General features: G+C 35.5%; 1 protein-coding gene across 2 annotated transcripts in view; it reads left to right on the top strand.

Moving 5' to 3' along the window:
* The first annotated feature begins 1,662 nt into the window (after nt 1–1,662).
* The window catches only part of LOC106468655 (homeobox protein vab-15-like), an 18,326-nt gene continuing 8,951 nt past the window's right edge, over nt 1,663–11,037 (top strand). The window contains exons 1-3 of one of the 2 annotated variants that reach the window (XM_022397009.1): nt 1,666–2,241; nt 6,013–6,478; nt 7,200–7,894. In XM_022397009.1, the coding sequence (XP_022252717.1) occupies nt 1,830–2,241; nt 6,013–6,478; nt 7,200–7,251 (930 nt within the window). In that variant the 5' untranslated portion in view covers nt 1,666–1,829 and the 3' untranslated portion in view covers nt 7,252–7,894. Of the gene's footprint in view, nt 2,242–6,012; nt 6,479–7,199; nt 7,895–11,037 lie in introns of those variants that run through there. The other variant, XM_013929089.2, reaches the window with a different exon arrangement.

Genomic DNA, 11,037 nt, shown 5'->3' with positions numbered 1-11,037 from the left:
AGGTGGAAGTTAATGTTTCAGTAGGATCGGTATAAAAACTCAAGAAATTATGTAAAAGTAAAAAGCCTAAACTCTTCAAAAGTGACGTTAAATAACTCAGAGCATAATCTTTACATGATACATGACAATCCAGTAGAGATCTTGCAAATGACCTAGTGATAAGTACAGATGTGGACATTACCTTCAGAGCAATAAGATATAAATTAAAATGAAGCAGTCTCAGTGCATGTGTGTCTTAAAGGCGTAAATTGGATGAGTAAAGCTGGAGAAGAATACTCTTTACAGATGAATTCAATTTCAAATTTTGGGGGAACAATAAAAAATAGTTTGTTCAATAGAAGAGAGGAGAACCCGTATGACGATCAGCGTACATCAGTTATAGTGACAAATATAAGTGTCGGCTGCATCTCAGCCTATGGTGTGGAGATCTACACAAAATTAATAGCACCCTGACTGCCGACAGGTACAAGCAGATTTTTATCTACCATGTTATTTCTTTAGGAATAAGACACGTTGGGCAAGACAGCGATCCCAATCATGCAGCAAATATGGTGAAACGGCAGCTAGAAGGGAAAAAAAGCAGAATGAGCACTTTAAACCATGGCATAGCTTGCACAAAGCCTCGATATGAATATTATTAAGGCTTTATGGGTTTGTACGGTAACTGATAAGATCAAACGGTAACTAAACAACTAGGCTGAATAGTGGAAAGTAATACAGAACATTTGGGAAAATATCTTACAATCATACATTGACAAATTTATATTAGCATAAAAACAAGATGTTGCTTGGTCGACTGTTGTTAATCACAAAACTTCACAATGAGTTATTTGTGCTCACCAAGGGTATCGAAACCCGATTTTTAACGACATAAGCCCTCTAAATTATCGCTGAACCACTGTGTGGCGAAACAAAGTGTACTGCTTTGTTTAAAGCAAATACAGATTACTTGATGACGTTTATATTTTCTGTAATAATGTATCGTACTAACGATAAATTGGCCATTTGGTTGCAATTACTCAATTTATGTCTTCTTTATACGTATGATATGTGTGTTTCTATAATTAGTTCCAACAGTTGGATTACCTGCATCCTGTCCACCGCGGGGAATCGAACACCGTATTTTTGCGTTATAAGTCTGTAGACTTACCACTGATCCACCAGGAGAGAATTACGGTAGTGTATATAGTCATGTCACGGTTCTTTTTTTTTGTGAGTAGTGAATATTCTTTGTGTTCATAATAGTTTTTGGCAGATCAGACCTAGTGAAAAAAAAAATGTCTGAAGATAGTCCAAATGTTACTAAACGTTACTGTACACAGCCCCACATGTTTAACTTGACATAATAGGCTTATGAATTTGCAACAAAATAGACAAGAAAGACGAATGATTTATTTTATTGTTATTTTTTTAAATATACGTTACTGTTACAAAGTATTTAATGCCTTGTTTGATAATGAAGTTAACGTAGTGTGATAAGAAATACGAAGAGAAACAATAAAACTGCAAGTATACATACACATATACGTATTTAGAACTTCTTTTGAGAACTGTACCAATCGCGATTCACGTATATTAACTACATAAGTGTAAAAATGCAGGAAGAGCGCCAATCAGCATGCTCGTTTCATCTAACGTGTTTGACTAGATAGCTGTAGCTTAGTAAAAGGTACGAACATTCTGATCGCGGTATACACCGAGCAACCACAATGTTTCTGTGTGCCATCTTGATTTGGGCAACTAGAATAACCGTTGTCATGGTGACCGTGAGTGGATAGGTTAAGAGCAAACACGAAAAGCTTGGGCAGAAGGATAGTCGTTCCCTTTACATGCAGCAACCTCCGGTCTCCGTGTCCAGTCAGGGGGCTGGTCAATTCCCCTTTCTCTATAATGGTTGTGTATTATTTCCTCGGTTGAGCCCATACGTGCATGGGCTGTCTCTGATGCAGCCTTACAATGTACAATATCCCGTGGCAACCCCATCCCAGTTTGGGTTTTGGGGTATCCAGTCGAAGTCTTCTACTAAATATCATACCATAACAGACAGTAGAGCCGTCATCAACATTAGACATGAACCACCCGTGTTGACTCCCCAACTTCAACCGAAATACAAATCAACGCTTCATTCTCCAGAGCCGGCGGGGTCCGAGTCGTGTAGCCCTCTCCTCGTTTCTTGCCCGTCCACCCCAGAGAGATACATAGATCATCCAAGTAGTTATGAGGATAGCAGGAATTACACAGGTAAAAATTCGTATGTTGAAAAAAAAAAGAAACTATAAACTTGAAATTTTGAATAAAAGAACAGACAAATAGAAAGAAACGTGTTTAATCTACTATATATATATATATATAACTGACCTTATAACAATTAATGCAAGCGATTTATTTATAACGTTTAGCCTTGCGGTGCTTTTTCTAAACAACAGCTCGTGAGCAAAGCTTTACCGTTTCGTATTAAAGATGAGTTGTTGTTGTTTTTTCATAAATATGCAAAATACAAACAGAACAGAAAATACTTGGGAGTTTGTTCTATATGCTATGAAATGTTACTATTTCTACATTTGTAACAAACATGAGTGACAGAGCGAGGACTTGAAAACAGTGTCGAATGAACGTGTATTCAAAGTGAAATGAAACCACATTTTAATTTCTAGAAGGAGCACTTCGTCTCGTCTATGTTTAACGTCAATTAGAAAACATCTTTTAATAAAAATGTTTGCTGTTAACCGCAAAGCTACACAAGGGGCTATCTGTGCTCTGCCCACCACAGGTATCGAAACCCGATTTTTGTCGCTGATCTGTTACTTGAGGACACATCTTTCAGCACTAGCCTAAAGAATGCCATCTACACGAGTTTATAGCTTTATCGTCTTATGAAAAAGTAACTGAGAAAATGTTTTCTGGATAAGACAATAACACTTCTAATTTTAATATTCGTAACGTTATCTTTGATTATTATTATTGTTATTGTTTAAATAATAGATTATTTATTATAATATATATATATGTGTATATATATATACACACACACACAACCAAACCATCAATAAGATTCACATGTGGATACGAATAACAAAACACTGGAATATCAGACTATTTTTTATTTCCTTTATTAATTTCGTCAACGGGTTTCGTGACCTTAAAGGTCATTCTTCAAGATATAATGTTATTGAAAATTTATAACAAAAACATTCAAATACCGTTTTTCAACTAAGCATAAATAAACTAAGTTAATTACATAAATTTTCCAAATGTACAAACATACAGTACATTCCATGTATAAACTAAGTATATTAAGAATGCTCAAAAATATATAAAAATTCTTAAAGTTTATCCGATATACTTTACTTTTTAAATTAAAATCTTATTCTAATTATACTTGTTTTTATTATTATAGAAATACAATATATTTATTCTATAATTTCGTCCCTCCTATTTACTTTGTTGTATTTTCTGTAAGTTTTAGTAACAGTTTCCATGGTTTCACAATTCCTACTGACTTTACACAACCAGTTACTTCTGCCCTCTAACATCTATATATTTAATGTGGCGCCAAAAAAATTGTAAAATATTTTTCGAAAAATAATCTTTTTTGTTTTATATTACATGTTGAAGAGGGAAAACGTGAAAATGTGGTTCCTTTACACATTTATTTATTTATTTTCAAAACACATTTATAAAACATGTCTACTGGCATGAAGTGGGTTTTCTTCAGGACATCTAACGTGGAATTTATTCATGATGACGAGGAATTGACTAGAAGAAATGTATAGACTCGTACAACGTAACGTCAACCAAATCAACACGGAATATAAGTAAATTTAGCTTTACTCTTAAATTATCAGTTTCACCAATATATAATTCACCACAACTTACACATTCTAAAAGATGCATTACGTTCTTCGGATTGGAATTAAATGATTTATTAAGGAAAATCGAAACTTCTTTATTGTTTTGGTAATTTTCATGTAACCTAAATTACATAAGGCACAGTTCTTTCTTTCACAACAGAAAATACCTCTTTTTAGAAAAAAATTCTTTCTTTATTCAATAATGTATAAAACTTTTTGGACTGTCTTCTTGATTTTTGTTTGTAATTAAGCACAAAGATACACAATGGGCTATCTGTGCTCTGCCCACCACGGGTATCAAAACGCGGTTTCTAGCGTTGTAAGTCCGCAGACATTCCGCTGTGCCACTGGGGGGGGGGGGTTGTCTTCTCGATAAGATAATTATATTTTATTATCTTTGAATACATTTTCATTTTTTTTATCTAATATTTGTTTTAATTGTGTATTAACAAATGAAATTTTAATATGTATGTTGAACAATGAGTCACAAGGTATAATAGTTTCTTTAGGTTCACTTATCTCTCTCTCTCTTTAAATGTTTTTTCATTAAACAATATCATTCTTGCTTGGAGAATTTTGATATTTTATCAGATATCTAATTTCTTTCAAATAAATGTTTTCTACGTCCATGTACTTACTCTGTTAACAACATATTTTGCAGCGAGTAAGTTACAGCTTCAAGAAACGAAATATGACGTCATCCTCCAACAGAACGTATAACAAAGATAATGTTTTTATTTAACTCGGATAATAGTTTAAGTACACTTAAAACCAAGGTCTACTAATAGTGCATTTAAAAAAGCTTCAAACGATGAAGGACAAAAGGACGTACAGAATACATACCTGTGATCTTTTCCCAGTAATGTTTATTTAGTCTGAGCGAACTAACTACACGTTGATCGTCTCAGTTTTCAGTCCTACAACAAAACTACTTTCGAAGACTACCACCGAGGACTAATATGGTTTACAATCGATTCACAATAAATAAAACTACATAATGATAAATTATTGTGTTGAATAATGTTTATCTAAACATATCCTATAAAATTAACCAGATGAAACGGATGTAAAGAATAAATGTAACACTGCAATAAAGAACTAACTTGCATTCAGCCTCTTGTCATACTGTAGTTGTAATCACAATGCCAAAATAATTTTATTGGTATAGACGCACAATGGACATTATTGTTTTTATTCATTATTCTCTGATCAGACCGCGTTGTAGTGTAAACTATGCAATATATATTTACTATGAATTTAATCATTAAATTATTATACTAAACAACACCTCAAAACACATAGTTAAAGCTATATATTAAGGCAAAATTAGTATATACCTATATTGTTGTTAGCGCAAAATTGCTCAACGGGGTAGTAGCTATCGCGGGAATCGAACCACAAGCTTTAGCGTTGTTAGCCCTAAAGATTCCTCTGATTCACTGGGGGACATATAATTATATATATATTGTTGTTGTTGCACCAGTGGAACTAATAATTGTGCGTTTACTTGAAATAAAAATTATTTCAAGGACACGAAGAACCGTAAATAGTAACAACGGCTATTTTTAGGTCAGGCATGGCCAGGTGGTTAGGACACTCGACTCGTAATCTGCGGGTGGCGGGTTCGAATCCCCATCCCACCAAACATGCTCGCCCTTTCAGCCGTTGGGGCATCATAATGTAACATTCAGTCCCACTATTCGTTGGTAAAAGAGTAGTCCAAGAGTTGGCGGTGGGTGGTGATGACGAGCTGCCATCCCTCTAGTCTTACACTACTAAATTGGAGACGGCTAGCGCAGATAGCCCTTGTGTAGCTTTGCGCGAAATTCAAACCAAGCTTGGTAGACATTTTACGCCACTATAGACTTATCTTGTACTTCTCGCTATTACAGAGTGTTTCGCAAAATGTTTAAAGATTCTAATTAGATGGGTTTCTGCATTTACTTTCAAATAATACGTTTATATTGGTTTTACATACTTTTATTGAAACAATTATATATGCTCTTGAAAAGGAATGAAAAACTTAAAGATCTTAATAAGTAGGTTCCCGTGTATGATGCTCACGCTGCTTGTTTCTCTATTTTGTTTTGTACTTTGCTAATGCATGTAAAGCTTCGCTTCTAAACGCTTATGTTGAACGTTTTTACCCCCATTTCACCAGTTTCTACCCCATGGATGATGTCCAACCAGTTGCTTACCACACCTCAAAAGCCTGGTGCTTCTGACCGTCTAAGGCTGACCGATGACAGTCTTCTTAAGCAGCAGTCATATAGCTCCGAAGTTGATGAAAATGGTCGATATTGTATATCCAATGGGAAACAACGCCGAAGACGAACAGCTTTTACGAGTGAGCAGTTACTACAACTGGAAAAAGAATTTTACGCCAAGAAATATCTATCACTCACCGAGCGATCGCAGATCGCCAGATCACTTCAACTCAGTGAAGTTCAGGTGAAAATTTGGTTTCAGAACAGACGTGCCAAATGGAAGAGAGTTAAAGCTGGAGTTGCGTCAGGACGTTCAGTGTCTAACCGTGACGTCACAAAAATCGTAGTACCCATCCCAGTACATGTAAACCGAATGGCGATCCGAAGCCAATATCAACAGCTAGAGAAGTCCGCGACGAGGTAAGAAATTTTGAAAAACAATTGACATTGTGTTTAAGAAATGACTGTTTTACTGGATAGGTTAACAGTATATACCGTAAATGAATCTTCAACCAAACGAATGGTAACTTACTTAAAGCGAATCTTTTACTGGACTAACGGTATATTATATAGAGTAAATATTTTACTGGACTAACGGTATAATAAATGAATATTTTACGAGTTTAACACTATATTATTTAGAGGGTAGTATATTATATAGATTAAAACGTTTACTGGATTAACGGTATATTATATAGATTGAAACTTTTACTGGACTAGGAGTATATTATATAGATTGAAACTGTGACTGGATTAACAGTATATTATACAGATTGAAACTTTTACTGGACTAACAGTATGCTATATAGATAGAAACTTCTACTGAATTTCTATCAATATCGACAACTCAATTTAATCTATAATGTAATTTTTCCATCGACTTTATGACACTATTCTGACTTCTGTGACCCTTATGAATTTTTTCGTTTTTTCGTTTTATGTATGCAGCGCCGTGATGTGTCTTAGTAACGTATCGTTCATTAATCATAACGATCTAATCTCTCTAATATAGCCAGGTTTTTCCAAAGATATTAACATTTTTGAGTGTTTAATCAACAGGAACGGAACAACAATATACGTGTTTTTTATGTGAACGCCTCGGACAGTTTTTTTCTCTGTCTTTTTTTTTTTTTTTTCACAGCATGAAAAATCGTAGAGAGTCATCAGCTATGGAAGATCACAAACATTCCTGATTGGCTGACCGAGATAAACTATTGTAGAACGAAGAGTTTACAACAGTTTCACTGGATATGCTATGACCTTTTGTTTGTCCTCTTATTTCACCTTCATGTACTAAAATAGATCCACATTTTGAACAATCCTTGATCAGACAAACTACAACTTTTAGATAACTCCACAATTTTGTCGGGACTCAAAAATGTGTTTTGTTTCAATATCCTAACAAAACTGGCTTCGATGAAAGTGCTGATACACGCTCTAAACTGCAAATTTTGATATTTTATTAGATAAACAACAGCAGATTTGCCATGTTTGGCGCCTTTATTGTCAAATAATTTCAATCCGGAAGATGATTTTGTTATTTTTTACCAGAGCCAGTATTCTAATGAGGTCAAACTTGGGTTTAAAGCTATATCTTCCAGTTATATATGTGTGAGTGTGTGTGTGTGTGTCAGTGAGTGAAGGAAGCCAAAAAAAAAACAAGGACCAGGACCTTGATGTCTTCATGACTAGTTACGATCATGTCTTTGACCTTCAATTATAATCCTATTCCTGAATGTTAAACGCAATACATGTCTCATATTTGATAACCATACGATTTTCTGTTCTTTAAGTGTTCTAGAAAAAGCGTAACAATAAATATCGCTTAAAAAAACACCAGGCGTTGAATAACCCAATTGGGAGGAATTAACCTGTCGGGTTGTAAAATAAGATTTTTCATTATTGCACAATCAGCCAGTTTAGATTTTAATGTAAAGTAGCACAACTTGACCCAAACTAAAAGAGAGCTATGTTAACATGGTCTGCGTGATGTGTCGTGTGCTATGATTGGTTTCGAAAAGATATGCCCAACAGTTTTAGTCGTGAGTATCACACCCAAGATGCACATTAACAACATAGAAGCGTTGTTGTGAAAATATTACGTTCCTCTTAGACAAATAGAATGTATTTTTTCATAAAGACAAAAATTACAGTTTCTAAACTGTGCATTAAATCAGACGTTCTCAAACTTTTTCCGCATTAGGCTAACAGAACATTCCCCATTGGTTAGGCTTATCACCCAATGAATTCCATTAGGCCACCAGAACATTTCCTATCGGTCAGTCTCCCCACCCAATAAATTCATAGATGATGAGTACCTTAAGTGTACTGTGTATTTTGAGTACTTACTACGCCCCCTTACACTTTTTTTGCAGCCCACAGTTTCGAAATCCCTGCGTTAGATAACTTAAAATTGCATGTCAGCCCATTAGAAATGCACAATACGTAATGAAGTGCAAATTAATAAATGCCCTGCTGTGGTTAGGGCACTCGACTCGAAATCTGAGGGCCGAGGGTTCGAATCCCCATCACCATACATGCTCACCCTTTCAGCTGGGGGGGGGGGGTATAATGATACAGTCAATCCCACTATTCGTTGGTAAAAAGAGTAGCCCAAGAGTTGGCGGTGGGTGATGTTGAGTACCTAGCTAGCTGCCTTCCCTCCGGACTATCACTCTTAAATTAGGCACGACTCGAGTAGCTTTGTGCGAAATTTTATTTTTGTTTCCAACCACTTCTGTGAATAAGTCATGCGGGATCAACAAAGTTACAGCTGTAGTATTAATACACTCAGTGTGAGGCTCTGTATATGGAAAAAATGTTTCATTGATCCGAATCAGAAATCTTCCAAGTTGAAAGAACTAGTGTAAAAAAAATCGACTCTTTTTACACGTGTATGAAACGTGCATTTCGTTTGACTTGGGTGGTTAAAGCGCTTGACTCGCAATCCGAGGGTCGTGGGTTCGAATTCCCATCCCGCCAAACATGTTCGCCCTTTATATTAATTAGAAAACATTATGTCACAGAAATCACTCAATGAGAAAGTTATTTCAGCGTGTAATTGGTATAGTAATTGATTAAAAAGATTGTGCCATAAAAATATGTCAATGATCTATCAAGAAATATTTAGGAAGTAATAACAAAATTAGCAGGCCTCTCACGAACCAGTGGGAGACATTTTTGTTGGAAAAAAAAAAAGACTACATAATCCGGTTTTTCTTAATTTTAACGAAATTATTTGGATATTTTTATTGGCTAGAAATAAGTCATTTCCCGTGTTCTTTAAGAATTTGTGCTGCGAAAAGTGATTTGATTTGGTAAGGTGACTGAAATCCGTCAGCGCATCACGAGCTTAACAGCCAAGCACAAGAAGCATGGAAGTTTCCAAATGACATGCAGAGGTATTCAGGATCCGTTTAGAATTACCTTGGTAGGTATTGTGCAGCAAGCTGAGTACAATATTATGCCTGTAGCTGCTTTCAAAGTGTTCCTGGCTGCTCATCCTACTGCTGACTATCGTGATGCTTCGACCTTCCCTACCGAATCGCAGATAAAATTGTTCGTATCTCAACTGAAAGCTAAGGATAAAAAAGGTGATAGCAGAAACATAAAAGGTTGGTAATTACTTAATTAATGATGCTGAGAATGTGGCTTTATTGATATATACTGAATTTAGTCCCAGCGGGTAGACCTTAGTACTCGCTGGTATGAAGACTTGAGGATGCTGTATATCACTTAAATATTTATCAAATAACAAAAGAAAACTTGTCTCGAAAAGATACGTCCAAAACCACCTTCTTTGGGAGTTTCCGGGTTAAACTTACTTTTAATATTCAACATATTGTAGTGTAAAGTCACCCCTTGGCTCCTGAGGGACGTTTGAAAAGAGACTGTCCGATGATCAAAAAGTTATTTTTAGTGTGTAATTAAAATAAGCTTAGTTTAGCTACTTGCTCATTATTCGTTCAATATTAGCATTTAGCAGCTACTTAACACATCTCTCTTTCAGTTAAGTAAAAAAATATAGAATTTTGGAATTTGTCTCTGTTCCCAAAATAAATTGATTTTGACACTGACATCGATGCATCTATGACTCTAAGCTCCCTCCCTGGAGGCTCAGCCGTAGCTCTGAGGCTAATAACATCTGGTTTCGATACCTGCAATGGATAAAACATAGATAGCCTATGGTGTAGCTTTGCGCTTAACAACGAAATAAATACTCTAAGATTTCTACTTCAGCTGTTTCGTGCTTTTCTAATAAAGAATAGCTATTTATTTGATCATTTTTATAAGCTACTTTCATCTTTTCAGACCAAAGTTTTATATATATTAATTCCTTTATATTGAACATTGCCTGTTGCTGGTAGCTAGTAATACATGTAAACATGTTTAATAAAGGCACGGACTGGGCGTTGCTTAGCAGTTAGCGTGCTCGGACTGTTAATCTGAGGAATCATGGTTCGTGTCCGTTGCGGCGAAAACACGCTTCACACTGTGAGGCTGTGAATAAATTATAACAGTGATACGAAATCCTACTATTCTGTAATAATTGCCCAAGAGTTAGCTGTGAGTAATGTTGACTAGCTGCCTTCCCTCTGAAATATCACTTCCAAATTAGAGGCAGCTAGTGCATAGTGCAAGTAGCCTTTGCGTAGCTTTGCGTGAATATCCGAAATAACAACCAAATACACACAGACCCTCTCCGTGATGACGTTAGGCATTCCAACGAACATTTCTTGTTGTTTTTTTTTCATTGGTTGAACCTGTCATGTGACTTATCTATCGTTCAGATCATCGTGTAAAAACTTACCTTTACCCTTGTTCATCAGTTGTTGTTGTTTTTTTTTCATTGGTTGAACCTGTCATGTGACTTATCTATCGTTCAGATCATCGTGTAAAAACTTACCTTTACCCTTGTTCATCAGTTGTTGTTGTTTTTTTTTCATTGGTTGAACCTGTCATGTGACTTATCTATCGTT

The sequence above is a fragment of the Limulus polyphemus genome, unplaced genomic scaffold (genome assembly GCF_000517525.1).
Source record: "Limulus polyphemus unplaced genomic scaffold, Limulus_polyphemus-2.1.2 Scaffold3100, whole genome shotgun sequence".
Lineage (NCBI taxonomy): Eukaryota > Metazoa > Arthropoda > Merostomata > Xiphosura > Limulidae > Limulus > Limulus polyphemus.
This window is presented reverse-complemented; position numbering and strand designations above follow the sequence as displayed.